This window comes from Helianthus annuus, chromosome 11 (assembly GCF_002127325.2).
Source record: "Helianthus annuus cultivar XRQ/B chromosome 11, HanXRQr2.0-SUNRISE, whole genome shotgun sequence".
NCBI classification, from domain to species: domain Eukaryota; kingdom Viridiplantae; phylum Streptophyta; class Magnoliopsida; order Asterales; family Asteraceae; genus Helianthus; species Helianthus annuus.
In genome coordinates, this window is record NC_035443.2 from 43521286 (window position 1) to 43541641 (window position 20356).

A 20356-nucleotide genomic window follows, 5' to 3' on the forward strand; every position below is an offset into this window, starting at 1 on the left:
TTTGTTTTTTTAATTTGTATTATTTTTTATATTAGGTTTTTTAAATAATAATTGTATTATTTAAAAAAATACATAAGATTTTTTTAAACATAATGAAAAGTTATTTATTTTATTTTATTTTATTTTACTATACCCCATCTAAGGGGGAACACAAGGACAAACCGGACTAGTCCGCTCAATCGGACCTAGCCCCTGCCGGACCACACCTAATCACTTCCTCCATCGGTCTTTTCCTCGTCTACCCATCGGACCACACAAGCAGACGAGCTGTTGTGAATGCTCTTAGGATGACTTTTTAAATATGACAACACTTTAAAACACGTCTATTTTAAGAAATTATTGTATTACATATTTCAGAAAATAGATCGATTAGTGTAATTTAACCACTTAAAGACCAAAAATATAACTGCATATAAATCATAGTGGTTATTTATGCAATTTTCTCTATTTTTAAATACCAATAAAGATAAGACCAAAAATATAACTGCATATAAATCATAGGGTTTATTTATGCAATTTTATCTATTTTAAATACCAATAAAGATATGGATGGACCATTTGGTTAACATGTTACATGTACGATACAAATGAGATATAGATGTAAGGATGTTTACACTAATTTGCACGTTTTGCTACTTCATGACCGAAAGAAGTAGGATACCGACCTGCAAATTCAGAAATCGGTTTTCTAGTCGTTGTCATTCCTTTTCTTATAATAATACCAAGCTCATATACTATTACTCGTAAAATTTTATACCGACAATCTACTCTATATGCATTTTAAAAAAGCTTGGTAAATGAAAATAACGGGTTGAGTCAGGTTGAGTTTTGAACAAAAATGTGTTTTGTACTTTAATTATTACTAAGAAATGATTATAATCACCATTGATTTATGCTTATATGAAAAAAAAAAAATCGTAGTAATATATGTATCTTTTACTACCGCATAGAAATGCTTATAATCTATGATCATTATTTATTTGTGTTTATGTAAAAATCCTAGTGAGATATGTGTTTAATGGAACAAATTTGTGTTTACGTAAAAATTCTAGTGAAATATGTGTTTAATTTTTTTTTTTTTTAAATTAACTTTTTTTTATATTAATAAATTTCAAATAAGCAAGTTACATCAATAACGCAGGTAAGCGAGCAACAAGCTGCGCCGCTACCCCTTTCTGAATAGCAAACCCTAGCCTATTAAAGACAAACCCCTGCCCCCCTGTTGATGAGCAACTACTGTGGGCAACCTTTTGGACCCTAGTCAACAAACGGATAGCTTCTAGAGCTAGGGAGCCAAAGGTGTCGAAGGCGAAGGGGAGTTTTGACTAAATTTGACCCGTTTTAAGAGATCGCCATTATAGTTGACCAAAAAAGGCACCCTCTGCTCCAAAATATATTTATGAATATCCAATCCCAAGTAAAATTAATGTAGTGGGTTATGATCATTTGATTCAAGTAAAATTAATGTAGTGGGTTAATGTAGTGCAATTAGACTTCAATATGATTAAAATAGTGATTTATTTATTGGTGACTAATAGGCTCTTGCTAGAATTGTGACAAAGAACCCGTGATAGAATGGATCCAAGGTAACACTCTTCAGGAATTGTGAGTGTTCGCTGATACGGGTTGTTCAGATTAAAATTTTATCTGAGTGGAATCAAATCTAACCAAACCAAATTAAGAAGATTCAAACTGAAATGAAAACCAATTAAAAATCATGGTTCGGTTTTCAATTGAATTAACCAAACAAAACCTTTTTTTTCCATTGAATAAAACCATTTTTTACCTCAAACTTGCCATAACCCATGAGCTATATGCATGCACAAGAAGATTAAAACAAGTGTTTAAAACGAATAGAAAAAAAAAACAAATACAGAGTTCAAAGATTAAAGAATGGATTATTCGGGTCAATTGAATTGAACATTTGTGGGTTAGCGGAGTTGAAATTTCGAGAAACCGGATACCCTACCTATTAATGAAATCGGTTTTGGTTACAAAACCGTGTTAGGGAGGCTTGACAAAGGGAGGGCAGCCGGCCCTAGCCTTGGGTCAGTCCACATGATTATGTCATCAGTGGATAACTTCTTTGGTTGACACTAATCACGGGATCTCATACTTGCAATAGTTAATAGAATAAACAACTATACACTGATCAAACGAATCTGGTTAGTAGGTACTCTTTATGGAAAATATCAATAGAATGTTTGTTACGAATAAAAGGTTCTTTATACTCAACATAGGTGAATTGAAATAGTTGTTTATTATCAGAACCAAATCTTAAAGAGTAAACTAAAAAAATCGTCCCTTTTGTTTACACCATATTGCAAACTATGTCATTTTTCTTCAGAATATGCAAGAAATGTACTCGATGTTTGCAAATCATTGCATGTTATGTCTTTTAGCCAAACCTTGTTTATTTTCAATATTATGTTTACACCGAGTACGTTTCTTGCATATTTTGAAGACAAATGACATAGTTTGCAATATAGTGTAAACCTAAAAGTTGTTTTTTTGTTTTTTTTTTTTTCTAATTTACTCAATCTTAAATGGAATGCTATCACCGATATGCATATCTAAAGAAATTTTCATATAATTTTGCACTTATCCCTTTGTTTAGTGAGATTTGAGCTTTATAAGAGCACCAACTACATTAATGTAGATATCATGGGCTAATCAAAAGAAAGTATTTTTGCTTAAATATCAATACTAGTACGGGTAAATAAGGTCATATTCGAAGGGAATTTGTGGTCAGTGTAAAAAGATTTGACTAATGAACTACTATTATCTAAATTGGGGTTTTGTATGATTGTGTGATAAAAACGCAAATTGTTACGAAAAGTGTTTTTAGAATGAGAAGAAGTAGCCCTAACCTGAAATCCCGATTACTAGTTTAACACAATCACGGGATCTCACACTTGCAACGATTAGTAGAATAAACAATTATATATTGATCAAACGAATCTGGTTAGTAGGTACTCTTTATGGAAAATATCAATAGAATGTGTTATGTGTAAAAGGTTCTTTATACTCAACATAGGTAAGCTGAAATAGTTGTTTATTGTCAAAACCAAATCTTAAACGGAATGTTATCACCGATATGTGTATTTAAAGAAATTTTCATATAATTTCGCACTTATCCCTTTGTTTAATGAGATTTGAGCTTTATAATGTAACACTCCATTTGTTTTTATAAGACTTTAACATAAACTAAGCATTTTAGAAACCAAAAGCTTTGAATTACATGACAAACATAGGAAAATTTTCATCGAGTTAACATTTTGGATGACTATTACTAGTTTAACAATCCCCAAAACAAGTATTTAAGCGTTAACAAGATAAACATTGTCTTAAACATATTTAATTAATCGCGGAAGCTTCAAAAGTTCGTGTTCGGTTCTTGTAATCGTGCTTGATCGCCATCCGGATTAAGTCCATCTTCACCTATGGTCAAAATCACGTAAAAGGTTAGTTTTGACACCTTAAAATCGAGTATAAACAAGCTCTATGGTTAAATAATGAAAAATAAACAAAAATTCCGGAAATTGAGGCTGTCGCGCCCCGCGACCGAGATGGGATCAGCCTTCGCGGCCCGCCACCATCGTCGCGTCGCGCGACGGTGAGGTCGTTTTGCCGTGGCGTAGCGCGAGGCCGTGTTTTTGACAGTAGGGTCGTTAGCTGGAGCTGCATATCAGCCCAGCATCACTATTTTTCATTTACAAACTTTAAACTAACATAACTTTTGACTCGAGCGTCAGATTTAGCCGATTCTTTTTCCTATGCGTCCGTAATAAAATTACCGACGCACCTATCTTAAGCATTCAGTCATAAATGGAATGTACGGTTGGGAACCAGTAAATGCACAATATATCCGTTTGACCCATATAGTTTTTGTACAAATTTAACTAGTAACAACTTAAGACGACAAGGCGCATTTACCCCAACTTCCGAGGCTTACGACCACTGGCGTTTCTCTACCACACTTATGGCTTCATGCTCTTGTGATTCGTCTTCGCCAAATGTCATTTAAAACAAAGTTTTAATACTACTAACCAATTATCCGACCCGTTTGGCTCATTTACGGAATCCTCCGTTTTTAATGACTACCAAACGCTTTCTAGTCTATTTACGACTCATAAATTCAAATGGTGAACCATGTCACTTCTACTAATATTAACCTTTATACCAAAACATGATTATGAACAATTAACATTTCTAATTTACGTATTGTAACATAACAAGTTACATACCTTCAAAGCACTCCCTTCAAACGCATAACTTGCCGAAATTTACAAATACGCGTTTTAACCCAATTTTCAGTTTTAAAGCCTTCTTTTAGGCATTTTTACAAACACTTCAAAGGCATAATTTTATACACTTTATTATCATGTTCATGGCTTGTTATTTAGCCGATTTTAACATCAATTAACATGTTCATATCAATTCTCACATCTACAACATTAGAATTTACTTATTAAAATCCAAATTACACTAGAACTACTATCAATTTCTAGTGTTTAGCATGTTCATACAAAAACCCACTTATCACCTTAAATGGTGATCATGAATTCACAAGAATTAGGCCTAATTTCATCATACACTTGTCTAGGGTTTATCCCTGGACACTATATTGTTCCTATTTCATCATATATCAAGCATGCAATCATCTAATTCGAATTCTCTAGGTTTGCTCAGAAATTCAACTAGAGATTTCTCATGAAATTTATATACCTCGTGATTCCTTTTTCAGTGGAGATCACTAATTCGTACTCGGATTTTGATTTATACTTGATTTGGACCTTCAATTTGAGAGATTAATGTGAGTTAGGGTTTTAGTGAGGGTTCTGGTCGCTCCCCTGCGATTTGTACGAACCAGACACACACTTATGTGTGTGTTTGGTGGGTTTTTTTTTTGTTTTTAATATATCAAGTTTCACACTTGACAGCTTTAGTCCCTCTAATTTCGTTTTAGATTTATTTTAGGAGTTTAACCTACTCATAAATCACTATCTAACTAGGTTAATGCTATTCCTAGTTACCGTTAACATATTTGAAATAAAAGATTTATATTTTCGGGATGTTACATATAAGAGCACCAACTACATTGATATGCTTAACCTTTCGTTTGAATTTTTACTGAGAACTTAGCTAGGTTATACATTTGGGAGTATACGCTAAATTTGTCACATTTGTATGATAAGGCATTTTAGGTTTAGACACTTTGTTATATTTTTTTCTTTCCGCTCAAAACTTTTGGTACATGGTAATGTGTTAAACCATCTTTTATACGATTGTGAAAGAGAAAAAAAAGAAAGGAAGTGAAAACAAATAATATAGGGTCAGGATTTAGGGAAAAACAGTGAAAAGTGTGAGAACAGTGAGAATGCTTATGGATCGTCCGATCAAAACAATCTATGGATTAGATTGGCGCAGTGGCGTTTTCGTAAATAACATCAATTTTATTACATGGACGCGCTTCATTAAGGGTAAAAAGGTCTTTTACTGCTCAAATTCAAAACGCCAAATTAAAATGAGAATACGTCAAAACTTAATGATAAAACGCGTTGCAGACTTACAGGTAGAAGAAACAAACAGTAACTGAAAGTCAATTATTAACATTTATTAGAAGAATTTCTCTCCTAAACTATGCGCCAAAAACATCATTATATAAATGACGTTAACATCGCTTCCATAATCACTTCCATTGGTCATATTAAAACGACATCTTTTACCAAAACGCCAAATTTAACCAAAACGCCAAAATAGTAACCATCGTTTCATGGAGATACACCTTGAGAATCAGAAGATTCGTCATACGTTTTGACAACAGAAAAAGAGTGTTTGTTAAAACAATCAAAGCAATTTTGAAAATGGAAGAAGAGGTACAGAGAGGTATCCTATCGCTTGGCATCCCTCTTGATAACGAATGTGATGAAACACATAAGGTTATGAGAAGATTAACCAGAAAATTTAAACCAAGCAAAGCAAATGCAAAAATGGACCCAGTCATCACATCATGGCGTTTTGATAAATAAACACACATGGTCACCGTTATATGTGACAACGGAGCGCATGAAGACTACATGCTTGAAGACATCATGACCAAGCGGGGGGTTAGGTTCATGAAGGAGTTACACAACGCCACATGTTTGAACACAAACATGGACATAAAATGGTGTTGATGCAGGACATGTTCAAATGGAGGCTTCAAAATCTTCAAGAACAAGAAGCTAGTGAGAGTAAAAGTGATGACTTGGATGAGAGACTAGAAGAAGACTCCGAAGAAGAAGACGAAGGAAGTGATGGATACTTCTCAGACAAAGTCCCTTCTGACGAGGAGTTTTATTTTATTTTTTGTTTTCTTTTGTGTAATTTTTTTTCAAATAATAAAATACTATATTTCTCTCGTTAGTTACAAAATGCCAAAAAATACCACAAAAGCCATTGAATACAAACACCAAATAATAAAAACTATTTTTCCTGTGTAGTTTTTTCTATGTTAGTGTATTTTATTTTCTTGGACTACAAAACGCCATTGAATATAAAAACGCCAAACTTGGAAGATGGGACGTCTTACAGCCTTAACAGAGAAAGCTGATCAAAACAATAACTGAAAGGATGGTAACTTTATTACTAGCATTTATTATAATAAAATCCCGCCTAAACTACGCGCCAAAAACATCATATAAAGAGAAACGTCTTAGCACAATCCATTGATCACACCAAAAAACAACGCCATGTTTCCTAAAAGCCATCCACTTTAAAACGCCAACAAAATAGTTAAAAAAACCATAGATGGCAAACCTCTTTTCTTAGATATTCAGTATTGTTCTACATGAAATAAAAAAATAAAAATAAAACGTCAGGTAGTTATTGAATCTAACTAAACGCCAAAATAATCTTACACGCCAAAAAAATGAAGCGGTGTTGTGAGACGAATTGAAAAAAGGAATATAAAATGACAAAAAAGCCCCTCCGCTCTTCATTATATCGCGTGCCACGTGTTGAGCCAGGATCCGTTATCACTGTTCTCACACTTTAGGGCGTTTTCTCCTGATCCCATACCTATATATATATATATATATATATATATATATATATATATATATATATATATTCTATGTTTCCTACGTTCAAATGTGTATTATTTGTACATAAAAACCTATATATTTTTACCTACACATAACCTACATATTTGTAGGCCATATCAAAACTGAAAATTTTTCATATTCTATTTTGAATTATAGTGTAAGAAACAATAAATCTTATATTTGTAACATTTTCATTTACTTTTTAGGTTTTTAGGATTGAAAAAATTGGTGATTCATTTTGTTCTATGTGTTCTCGCAATATTTAATGTTCAGCATAGAACCTTTCTAAAAAGATAAAAATTAAAAAATTTAAAAAAATCTTAAAAAGCAATAAAAAAGGTTATAAAAGAAACTTTTACAAAAATAATTTTTTATTAGAATAGCTTCTAGACATCTTTATATGCACAATAAATTTAATTTATATGTATGTTTAACATGAAATATATTGAACACCTCTCTCTCACACACTATATATATATATATATATATATATATAAACGGGATCAGGAGGAAACGCCCAAAGGTTTGAGAACGCATCCTGGCCCAACACGTGTCACGCGACATAGAGAAGGGCTGAGGGTTTTTTTTGTCATTTTATCTTCCGCTTTTCCAATTCCGCTTTTCACAATATTGATTTATTTTTGGGGTTTAAGATTTTTGGCGTTAACCAAATTCAATAACTATATGGTGTTTTAATGGTTTTATTGTATTAACATTTTGGCGTTTATGGCGTTTTTCAAATATCTCTTAATGGCGTTTTTCAAGGCATTTTAGACAAGATGGCCCATTGTTCTATTATTTTTATATACATTTTGGCGTTTGTGGTATCTTGGCGTTTTACAATTGTAAAATTATATTACAACCATAGGGAAAAAAAATAGAAGCGAAGAAAATAAATTAAAAATCCTAATCGGATGTCTCTTCACAATCTTCACTGTCATCAGTCTCTCTCTTCTTTAATAGTACAAGAACTGTCACCAAATATATGACGTTTTATGTAAAACTTAACAAGCCCGTCGGTTTGATTATTTTGCCTGCTCGTCTGTTGAAGTGGCTTTTTGTGGATGTTTGGGGACATAGATCTATGACGTGTGGATGAGTTTTTCGCTTTTTCTTCATCTTGATCTTCATCTTTATAATCATTCCACTCTTCAGTGTCATTGATCTCTTCTCCTCATCCAAGCCTTATTCAAGAACAAAGAACACAAAATGACATTTGATTGTCATCAGAATCTTTTTCTTGAAGATTTTTCCATCTCATGCAGCAAAATCTTACTGAGTTACTTCCCTCACCTAACAATCTATTCAGTGAAACTTCACGAAAAACAATACTGAATATCCAAGAAAGCATATTAACTATTTTTGATTTTTTTAATTTTTTTAATTTTTTTGCGTTTTACAGTGAGTGGTATTTAGTAGTATCGGCGTTTGTTTTTTTGGTTTGATTAAATGGAAGTTGCTGAGAGGTATTATTTTATAGGATTTCTTTTGGCGGCGTAGGTTAGGCGGTGAATTATTATAATAAACTATTCGTCGTTTCAGTTACTGTTTGGAATTATTGTTTTTGATAAGCTTTTATCTATGAAGTCTGTAACACGTCCCGTCTTTCAAGTTTGGCGTTTTAGATTCTAATATAATAAATTTTCCGTCTCTTCATTTTTACTGTTTTGTAGTTACTGTTTCTAGTTACCTTTTCAAGTTTGGTTTTTATTTTTTTATTTTTTTTTAGTTTTTGGGTTTTTTTATAATACTTTTCCAAAGTAATTTTATTATAGTTTGGGAGTTTTTGGGGCGTTTTAAGGTATGATAGCGTTTTAACAAGCATTTGGCTGTCTGGCGTTTTTATTATATATAGCGTTCTTATTATATAACAATCAACTGAAAAAGAAAATTAAAAAAAAGAATATATAAACAATTGATCTTCCAAATCTTCACTGTCACCAGTCTCTTTCTTCTTTTTTGAATCATCTTAACTGGCTGTTTCGACTTTCGTATGATTCATTTTGTTTTTTTGTTTTTCAAGTAGTTTTGTTTTCGCCGTTTGGAAGCACAAAGTCTGACAACAACATCTTTTTCTTGAAGATCTGTCCATCTCATGCAGCAAAATGTTATTGAGTTTACACTCTTCAGCCAACAATCTTGAATTTTCCAATGAACGATGTTTGATTTTTTAATTTTGGCGTTTTACCGATAAAAAGAACGCCACTAAATAAAAGCACCTTAAACCTCAAAATTTGATCATGATAAAATCAATAATGTTTTGCTGTATGATATGGACAACATTGTTAATCCTCGGTTAAGAAAGATAACTGACAATGTTGTCCACCCCATACAGCTAAACTTTATTGACAACAAACCTCAATAATGTTTTTGTATGTTTTGTCGTTATAAATTGGATGGAGGTTGAGGATAAAGTCAATAAGATTTTACTCAATGAAATGGACAATATCCTCACTTAAGGATTTTTGTCCATTACATTGAGTGAAACCTTACAGACAACCAAACTGAATTTCAAATAAACGTTTTGGTTTAGAAGATATTTGATGTTTGGGTTTTTTGGCGTTTCTAAGTCGAATGGTATATATTAAATATGGCGTTTGGGGTTTTGTGTGTGTTTTTATTTGAAGGTCTGAGATGTTGTATATATAGGATTTTTTGGCCTTTTTTTAGGCGGGATTTTATTGTAATTAAGTTTAGCGTTTTATATCTAATGGCGTTTTTAGTTAGAATGGTGTGTGCTATTTGTTTGGCGTTTTATTTCATGAGATGGCGTTTTGTGTGGAGAAGTCAAAAGACTTTTTTACCCTTAATGAAGCGCGCCCACGTAATAAAATTGATGTTATTTACGAAAACGTCACCACGCCAATCTAGTTCATAGATTGTTTTGATCGGACGATTCATAAGCGTTCTCACACTTTCCACCGTTTTCTCTAAATCATGACCCTATATATATATATATATATATATACACACACACACACGATCAAGATCATGGGAAAACCCTCCCGAGTTGTGAGAACTTAGAGAACTCGGGCTTCCCGTGCGAGTTTTACCCCCACTTTTTTCACACCCCTAGATTAAAACGGTAGAAAAAACCGCCGTATTTTTTTTGAAGTGGTGTTTTTAGGTCCCTTGCAGCAGCTTTCAAAAGCTGATGACATAAGCATGATATCACTTTTTAGAGCATTTACAGTTGCCGTAAATGAAAAAAACAAAGTTTTTTTTCTTTTGGAAATTTTGATATTTTTAGGATTTTTTTGGTAAAAAAAATTTAGAAAAAATCTTTCGTAAGGCCGAGTTTTCTAAGTTCTCACAACTCGTATAAGTTTTCATTATATATGTGTGTATATATATAGAGGAAGATTAACGTACATTATGGCTTAACATACGTCACGTACGCGACCAAATTACGCACGTTCATTTGAAAATTACGCACGTTATAAACTCAAAAAACCAACATGCGTGATTATATCAAATTTTCAGACCGCCTGGGTTTGATCAATTTCGTCCAATTCGTTTCAAATTTCTTTTCGTTTCACTTCAAATTGGCTATTGTTCGGTCAATTTCATCGAATTGGGTTCAAATTCATCGTTGATTTTGAAAAGTTTCATCAAAATATCGACCCTCGAAATAAAACCATAGAACAGAGGAAGAAACATGACCAAGCTTTGATTCAAACCGTAGAACAGAGGATGCAGGAACATGACCAAGCTTTAATTCGATTAAAGTTAGAGGGCAGTAACAATGGTTTCAGATCATAGAGCTGGGGATGCGATTTTGAACTGGGAGGTAGGGCATGTGTGATAACGTGCGTGATTTATGTTTCCTACATGCGTGATTAGCTTTTTTGAGTTTATAACGTGCATGATTTTCAAATGAACATGCGTAATTTGGTCGCGTACGTGATGTACGTTAAGCCGTAATGTATTTTACACTTTATATATATATAGAGTGGGAGTTGGCTAGAAAGCCTAAGTTTCCTAGAAAGTCTAGGAAGCAATAGGGAGGTGACATGTGGCTTTTAGTTTTTATTCAAAAGGGCATGATGGTAATTTGATTATTAATTTAATTTTGGTATATTATATATCCTAAACTAACTATCCAGATATTTATAGAAACGTATATATCTTTGACAATTTCAAATCATTATGATTTTAAAAGGGTAGTTACTTTAAATTACGAAGTTCAAATCATTAACAATTTCTTCACATTGTGTTTTATCAGTTACTAGGTTCATCACAATGTGTTTTAGCAGTTACTGGTTTCAGGTACTGTTTCATCACAATGTGTTTTATCAGTTACTGGTTGATATGATTTTTGGCATTCTTGATGTTGTGTTTTATCAGTTACTGGTTCACGTTGTGTTTTATCAGTTACTGGTTTCATCACAATGTGTTTTATCAGTTAATGGTTTCAGTTACTGTTTCATCACAATGTGTTCTATCATTTACTGTTTGATGTGATTTTGGCATTCTTGATGTTGTGTTTTATCAGTTACTGGTTTCATCACAATGTGTTTTAGCAGTTACTGGTTTAAGTTACTGTTTCATCACAATGTGTTTTATCAGTTACTGGTTGATATGATTTTTGGCATTCTTGATGTTGTGTTTTATCAATTACCGGTTTCATCACAATGTGTTATACCAGTTATGATTCATGAATGGCATGTTCTTTTATATTTTATCTACTGTTTCATCACAATGTGTTTTATCAGTTACTGGTTGATGTGATTTTGGCATTCTTGATGTTGTGTTTTATCAGTTACTGTTGATATGATTTTGGCATTCTTGATGTTGTGTTTTATCAGTTACTTACTGGTTCACGATGTGTTTTATCAGTTGGCATTCTTGATGTTGTGTTTTAGCAGTCAGTCACTAGTTCGTCACATTGTGTTTTATCGCTAAAACACACTACTATGAACACATCTAGATCTGATTTATCGTTATTTTTTGTATGATTTCGTGTTTTCAAATGTGAGAGATTAGAGAGAGACAAAAAAATTGCGACATTTTTGAAGGTGGTTTTATGATTGTTAGTTATTTTAAAGACACGTATATTACCAAAATGCCACCAAAATGATCTCAACCATTAAACACACTCATCTGATAGCCCAGATCGCTTCCTACACTTTTTAGGAAAAACACACTTTCCGCAGGATCTTCTCTCTCTCTCTCTCTCTCTCTATATATATATATATATATATATATATATATATATATATATATATATATATATATGGTTAAGAGTGAACACTAGTGTATTTGCGAACTTGAGCGAACTAATCCTGGCTATACACGTGTGTAAATCAATGGTCATAGTTTGATGATGAAATGCACTAGTGTATTTTACAATTTGATGATGAAATCCTAGCAATACACGTGTGTAAATCAATGGTAAGAATTTGTTCACTCAGTTCGCAAATACACTAGTGTTTACTTTAGAACCACATGGTTCATGTAAGAACCACCTTTATTGCGAGAACCGCAAGAACTAATGTGAACACAACAAAATAAACCCGCTCCACCACCCAAAACCAAAAAAAAATAAACCCCCCCCCACCCCACGACCCCCAAAAAACCTACCCCCCACCCAAGCTAAATGCTAAAAACTAAACCATAAAGCTAACCCCTAAAAAATCTAAAAAACACGTAAAATTTTTTTTAATATTTTTTATAAAAAAAATCGCTAATTTTCGTCATAAAAAACAAATTTTTTTTCTTGTATTCACATTGGTTCTCACGGTTCTCGCAATAAAGAGTGGTTCCTAACGGATCCTTCTCCTATAAATATATATACACAGACATTGATTGAGAGAGAGAGAGAGAAAGTATGTGTAATGATCGTTTATACAATATGGTCTGTATTTATGGCTCATAGAAATAAAAGCATGGTTTGCTTAATCTCCTAGTTCCTTTAGCAAGACTAGCAAAGTTGTAACATCTTTAGCCACTTTAATCGTAAACATCTCCACTTTAAACATTAACCACATTACAACTAGGGCTGTTCACGAGCCGAACCGAACCGATCAGACCTTTGCTCGTGCTCGGTTCATTTACAAACCAATCCGAACCGAACCGAGCGTTTTTTCAACTGAGCTAAAGTCGAGTGAGCGTCTTTCGATCCGAGCATTTTTTGAACGAACGTCGAGCGAGTATCGAGCTTCACAAAACAAACAAGGAAAGTGACGATGGGAGTGCTAGTTATTATAATAAAGTGTAGTTTCCGTGCCTTATGTTTCGTCCGATAGAACACAAGCAAAAAGTTTAACAAATAACAAGGAATACAAAAACACTCAACTAGTTCTATCGAGATTAGCTAAGCGGGAAGATAAATTGTCGACCGATCGAAACATACCTTTGTTTTATCGGAAGTTTAAACTTGAATGAACCGATTGAAGCCAAACCCTAGCGAGTGGTGATGGAGAAATCGAATAACGATGGCCAATGGGGGGTTTTGATTAGGGCCTTGTACTTTTGAATTGAATGGCGGGTTGAGACTTGAGTATTGATCGACGCTTCACATTTTAATATTTGAAATTTTGACTCAGTTACTCAAATGGACATTTAAGTATTGAACTATGGACTATTGGTATTGGATTTCAATTCTAATTACTTAAATTAGCTCTATTTGGATCTTAGACCAAACATTGTTGACGTTGGTCTCTGGTCATTTCATTAAAAACGATACACATACAAATATATATATATATATATATATATATATATATATATAGGATAAGGATCATGTGAGAAGTAGTAGGCTATTTGAGAAACTTGAGAAACATTCTTCACCACACATTTTCCCTAAGCAAAAAAATGCAAAAAAAAATGTAAAAAAAATGCAAACTTTTTTTTTTTTTTTGGAAAAATCGCAGATTTTTCTTTAAGGATTTAATTTTTTATTTTTTTTTTCAAAAACAATTTTTTTTTTGGGATTTATACACATGTGTATATATTGTTAATCTTTTAACTATACATATATGTATATTGTCAATTATACATATATGTATATACATGTTTAAAATTGAAAAATAAGTGTTATTTAGGGTTTAGCATTAGTATTTAGGGTTTAGCATGAGGGTTTAGCTTTATAGTTTAGGGTTTAGCTTTAGGGTTTAGCATTAGGGTTTAGTAATAGTATTTAGGGTTTAGCATTAGGGTTTAATTTTTGGGTTTAGCATTAGGGTTTAGCTTTAACTTTTGGGTTTAGCTTTATCTTTAGGGTTTGCTTAGGGTTTAGCATTAAGGGTTTAGCTTTAGGGTTTAGTTTTAGCTTTATGGTTTAGCATTAAGGTTTAGCTTTAGGGTTTAGAATTAGGGTTTAGCTTTAGGGTTTAGCATTAGGGTTTAGAATTAGGGTTTAGCTTTAGGGTTTAGGGTTTAGCATTAAGGTTTAGCTTTAGTGTTTATGGTATAAGGTTTAGGATTTATAACACATATTTTTTCAATTTTAAACATGTATATACATATATGTATAATTGACAATATACATATATGTATAGTTAAAAGATTAACAATATACACATGTGTATAAATCCCAAATTTAAAAAAAAAATTAATCCTTAAAGAAAAAGCTGCGATTTTTCCAAAAAAAAAAAAAAAATTGCATTTTTTCACTTTTTTTTGCATTTTTTGCTTAGGGAAAATGTGTGGTCCAGATTGATTCTCAAGTTTCTCAAATAGGGTGGATTTCTCTTAGGATCTCTACCCTATATATATATATATATATATATATATATATATATATAGGTAGAGGATCCTGTAAAAAAGGCCTAAAGTGTGAGAAGGGTAAGAAAGAATCTCAGACATTAGATCTTTTGATCTAATGGTTGAGATCAATAGAGACCAAATTGTAAAAAAATTTCATTAATTTGGACTGATTTGAAATATCTAGGGGCAATATAGTCTTTTAAACCCACTAAAAATTAGGTAATGCACATGTAACTTCCCCCGTCTTTTTTAAACGTCAATAACTTTTTATACGTAACTTTTTTTTTTAAAAAAATTACACCATAATAACGAGCGTTTTTTTATCTTTAATATGAGTACCATATTGCTATACTTATATAGAGAAAAAATATGTTTAGTCAATGAATGGTGTTATATACTTGCTAAATGGTGTTATATATACTTACTGAATGGTGTTATATTTTTGCTGAATGCTGATGGTGTTATATACTTGCTGAATGGTGTTATATACTTATTGAATGGTGTTATATACTTGCTGAATGGTGTTATATACTTCCAATAATTAAGGTGACGGTTATGAGAAGTTTTTAATTAATTGAATTAATGATAAAATTACTTGTTTACCCTTTTCAATTAATTTAGATTTAATGACTGAGATTCTTTCTTACCTTTCTCACACTTTTGATCTTTTTTACAATATCCTTACCCTATATATATATTAAAAAATTTACAACTCTATTAAAATGCCTCTTAATGTTTGCAACTTCCTAATGTCTGTTGTTGATGATTTAATTATGCAAGCTTATGTTAATTCATATTTCACATAGAGAGTGCTTTGAAAAAGAAACTTTCCATTTTAAAAGTACCTATCAAATTATTAACGATTATCATAACGAACTGATGAAATTAACTCTAGTATATACGTTCTCTAACTTTTTTTCGAGTCCCGCTTACACTCCGACTATGGATCCTTCGTGGGGGTCTCCACCATTTACGTTTTCGGGTTTCCAACAATCACCTAACGCCTTCAATCAAATGTCCCAACTTCAACAATTGTAACAATTCCAAGCACTTCAACAATTCATGCAACGCAACTCGGTTCAACTTGATCAATTCCAATCGCAACCGCAAACTTCGCAACCGCAATCCTCGGTTCAACTTGACGATGATGATGATGAAGTTATCCCCGAATCGCCACCTAAAGAACTCAACCAAAAAAAAAACAGGGGGAAGGGGAAGGCCGTTGAAACCCAATCCGACACCGCAAAAAAAAAAAAAGCGGTTCTAGAGCAAAGGCGAGAACGTGGACAAAAGTAGAGGAGGAGGCGCTAGCAATAGCGTTTGTTAAGGCCTCAACTTGCCCGATTGTCGGTATGAACGAAAGTTAATTTTTTTTTTAATTTAATTTTAAAAATAATTATTTTTTAGTTTTACTAATGCAATTTTTTTTTAATTTTAGGGAACAATCAAACGGGTACTGGTTTTTGGTCGGCATGTACGGATAGATTTAATAACCTTATGGGGGAAGGCCCCTACCGTGATCTCGAATCCGTATCGGGCAAGTGGCGGAAAATGAACAAGTGCGTGAATGATTTTATCGGGATTTATAACCCACTTTACATCAATTGTCCTAGTGGGAGTAGCGACGAGGACGTTCTTAACCTTGCCATGGCTAGATGGGAAACAAAAAATCCGCCTTTCCCGCACCTCCGAGCATGGAACATTTTAAGGAAAGAACCTAAATGGGCGCCGATTCCAAATGAGGTCACAACCGCCAAACGGACTAAAACTTCCGAGTCCGGAAGTTATAGTGCGGGAGGCTCCACCGCTCGTTGTCAAATCGACATAAACGACGAACCGAAATATGAGGAGGAGCCCGTTCACGAGATCGAACGTCCCGGAAGAAGGGACAAAGCAAAAAAAGAGGCGGCCGGAAAGCGAAAAGGGGCCGGCTCGAGTGGAGGGGGCGGCTCGGGTGGAGGTGGCGGATCGAAGGCGTCTTCGAAAATAGACGACTTAATTTCCGAATTCCGTTCGTTTAAAGTTTTTGCGGCCGAAAAATATAGTCACAAGAAAAACGTGTCGGCCGACTATGCTCGAGCGGAGGATTTTAGGATAATGAGGTTGGATCTCGACTCCGTTCCGGAGGATGAACGAGAGGTGTATCGGAGGATGAAGGAAGAGGTAAAGAAAAAATGGACGTCGTAGGTTTTTTTTTATTTTTAGGAAATGTAATTTTTTTTTCTGGAAATGTTTTTTATTTTTTATTTTTTAGGAAATGTATTTTTTTTATGTTATGAAATGAATTTATTTATGTTGTTTTATGTAGTATTTTTTAATTTTTATAAAGTTTTAATTAAATTAATAAAAAAAAGCTTACAAAATTATAAAATAATAAGGTGGGGTAGCCCCATCCTCCACCCCCTAAAAAGTGAAGGAGGCCCATCCTCCATGGCCGGCCCTGAGAATTCGTGTACCCTGTTCGAGCTCGAAAAAATGTGCCCTTAGACCTTAACGAAATTGGGTATTGGGCTCACTAAAGGTCTAAACCTAATGCCAAAGGGGTTAATACCTAATCTAAACCATAATAGTAGTTTTGTAAAGGGGCCTATGTTAGTGTTTGTATGGGTGTACCCTAATAAAAAAAATATTTTACATATACATATCGGGTTTTTTTTATAAAAAACGTGCCCCTCGAAATATCGGGCCCTGGCCGGTGGTCCTCTCCGCCCACCCCCAGGGCCGGCCATGCTCCATGGGATGGTGATGTGGCGCCTATGTGGCGGCACATCTTCATGGGGATGGAGCTCTCCATACCCTTTAGTCTAACATGTTCACTTTTTAAATAAAATAAGTAGTTTTTGTAATAATCCAATGTTATTTTCTTATATTTATAAATCTTATCTTATTTTCAGTTCATATTTTAGGTTGTGTGTAGCAGAGAAATGCCAAAGTCACATCCACCTCTGTGTGGTTTGGTTTAAAGCCCATAGGGGCGTGTCACGTTAGAGCCACGTACACACCACATAAGCGAGGCGTTTTATCGTTAACTTTCACGGTGTGGGATAATACCCCAGGCCCAATTAAACAAAATACAAAAAAGGAACACAAGGAGGAAAAAATCTGATTGGTTGGAATCATTGGGCCCCACATTCACATTCCATTGGCGCTTCTTACTTGAACAGAGCCCCCTCCATAGCACCCCTTTTGACGCGTAGTAAATGGGGAAGGAGCGCTATATGCGTTATTTTAGCTGCACACCATCTGATCGTATAGCCCTTTAGGCGCTACAACGAGTGCTGACTCACGAATCACACCCTTTTAGGTGACGCTTTGATACACAAAATGTCCACCCTCTTCCAATTTTAAATATATTTCAAGCATCTATCTAATAACATCCTACTGTCCAATAAAAATCTAATAACCCTAATTTTTTATACAACTGTGTACTATAATACAAAAACCATAAAAGAATATTATTTAACTATTGGACACAAGCTATTCTCTTTTGTGACGTTGCATTATATAATAAAAAATACATACATTAGATTGTATTATTATACAATACAATGTCGGTTGACAAAATACTCAGAAGCCCTTAAAACAAATCCAAAATCACTCAAATTAACCCATGAATAAAAAAATAAAAAATATAAAAAAGAGAAAACATTAATTCCCATTTAACACATCGGTTACAAAAGGGACCACCAACTCCACTAACCATCCACATCACACCCACCAACTTTCCCATATTTACACATCACCCCCTCCCCTGCTATTTCACACACCACTATATATATATATCGTTATACATACCTTCATTCATCTCCACAAAAATCAACCATGAAGAAGATCAACATAATTTTCAGAAAATGCAAGTCTTTATCTAAACAACTTTCTTCTAAAAGCATCGGGTCCAAATCCGCTAGACACCATCCGGACAACACTAGTAGTAGTGGAATCATATGGAACACAAATGCTATATCCTCCGTTTATAGCCGTAACGATGACGTTAACAGTGACGGTGACGGTGACAGCGAGCAGCAGGAGCTGGTGTTCGTGGGAAGTACGAGGAAACGGTACGTCATAAGTTCAAAGTACATGAGTCATCCATTGATTAATGCATTGATAGAGAAATCTAAAAGGGTCGGTGATAACGATAATGATAACGATAATGGTAATGGTAATGATAATGAAGATGTGTCGGTTATCAATTGTGAAGTTGTGTTGTTTGATCATTTGTTGTGGATGCTTGAGAATAAGGAGTTTAATGCGGGTTCGGATTGTTTGGATGAGCTTGCGGATTTGTATTCGGTTTGATTTGATTTGATTTGAATGGGAAGGAGGTGTTGGGGGGATTTAGGGTTCTGAATGAATTAGTGCATCATCCATCTTCTAAGTTTAAGAGGTGTGATGTAATGAGTTTGGTTCATTAGGTTGAGTCCTGAGTTTGATATGTCTTGTTGTTGTTGTATAATTTGTATATGGGGTTTAGTTATATTGTTTCGTTCTTCATGATTTTACTAAATAAGATTTATTGGTTCTTATGGTTTTACTTTAGGCTAAATTGCAATTTACGTCATTTATGTTTAAACGTTCTTTCACGTTCTTTCAGGTGATGTCCTTAAGCTATTAATACACATATCATCACACGATGTCCTTGCCTTCTAACCCTTTTAGATATAGAGTGTGGTATGAAACCGGGTTTGAGATTAGGTTTTTTTTTTTTGAGTTAGGGACATGTTTGGGATTTGGTGATATGCCCGTTTATCTAACATGTTTATTCGATTGTATACCTGATATAGTTTCTTTTATTTTTTAAATATTTATATGTATTTTTGATATATACCAATGTTACGTGACTAAGGTATTGGAGATAATAAAGGTAGTAGGAAAGAAAATACATACAAATGTATTATACATTTTCTTTTGCAGTTCTCAATATATATCTTGTTCTAATTTGAACATTTTGTTTTAAGGAAAAGAAATATTGGTTGTCACTTGTCAAATATTTTATTTTATTTTATTAAATAATTTATTTATTTATGAGTTAATTATCGTTGCTGGAAATTCACTTGCGTGCGGGGTCCCCCACCATATCGGTATCAACCCAATTAGCAAAGCCATGTCTACTGAAAAGAATCAATTTGGTGGATTTGTTGGCATTTTGGGGGATTTGATCGCCGATGGATATGGTGGGCAGGTGCGGACTCACATTCAACGGGCCGGGATCCCCGTGCCTCAATGTTTTTCAAAAAGTTAGTAGATTCGGCATATTAAATTTTATAACGAACCCATAAATACAATTAGGTGCACACCATAGAAAAAAAAAAGGAAAGTTAGTGTAATGGTAAACCCTCTTCTTTACCCAACAAGAGGTCATGGATTTAATCCTTATATAACTTGTTTTTTTTTTAAATCTAATTCAAACCTAGCTCTGACGCGACCCGAACGAGGATGGACTCGAAAATTTTAACATTTTGTTATGAAAATTTTGAACAACGAAAAAATGGACCCCATTTGAAAAAATCCTGGGTCCGCCGTACATACAATGGTTCTTTGCGACATGGAATAAGTCG

The 20356-nt window shown here is 33.7% G+C and overlaps 2 protein-coding genes across 2 annotated transcripts; both read left to right on the forward strand.

Annotated features, from left to right (window-relative positions):
* Window positions 1–6169: 6169 nt before the first annotated feature.
* On the forward strand, window positions 6170–16985 carry LOC110888139. Its single transcript, XM_022135679.1, has 2 exons — window positions 6170–6296; window positions 16237–16985. Exons 1-2 carry the CDS (start codon window positions 6170–6172, stop codon window positions 16983–16985), a joined length of 876 nt encoding a protein of 291 aa, XP_021991371.1.
* Window positions 16986–18589: 1604 nt separating this feature from the next.
* Window positions 18590–19337, forward strand: LOC110890143 (auxin-responsive protein SAUR78). Its single transcript, XM_022137712.2, has one exon. The coding sequence runs from the start codon at window positions 18621–18623 to the stop codon at window positions 19095–19097; it is 477 nt and encodes a 158-aa protein (XP_021993404.1). The 5' UTR covers window positions 18590–18620; the 3' UTR covers window positions 19098–19337.
* The last annotated feature ends 1019 nt before the right edge of the window (window positions 19338–20356 follow it).

Excerpts from the sequence above, each read along its gene's own strand:
- LOC110890143 (XM_022137712.2), top strand. The coding sequence starts at position 18,621 with ATGAAGAAGATCAACATAATTTTCAGAAAATGCAAGTCTTTATCTAAA.
- LOC110888139 (XM_022135679.1), top strand. The coding sequence starts at position 6,170 with ATGGTGTTGATGCAGGACATGTTCAAATGGAGGCTTCAAAATCTTCAA. Across the intron at positions 6,297-16,236 it reads CGAAGAAGAAGACGAAGGAA|GGAACAATCAAACGGGTACT; the intron begins GTGATGGATACT and ends TTTTAATTTTAG.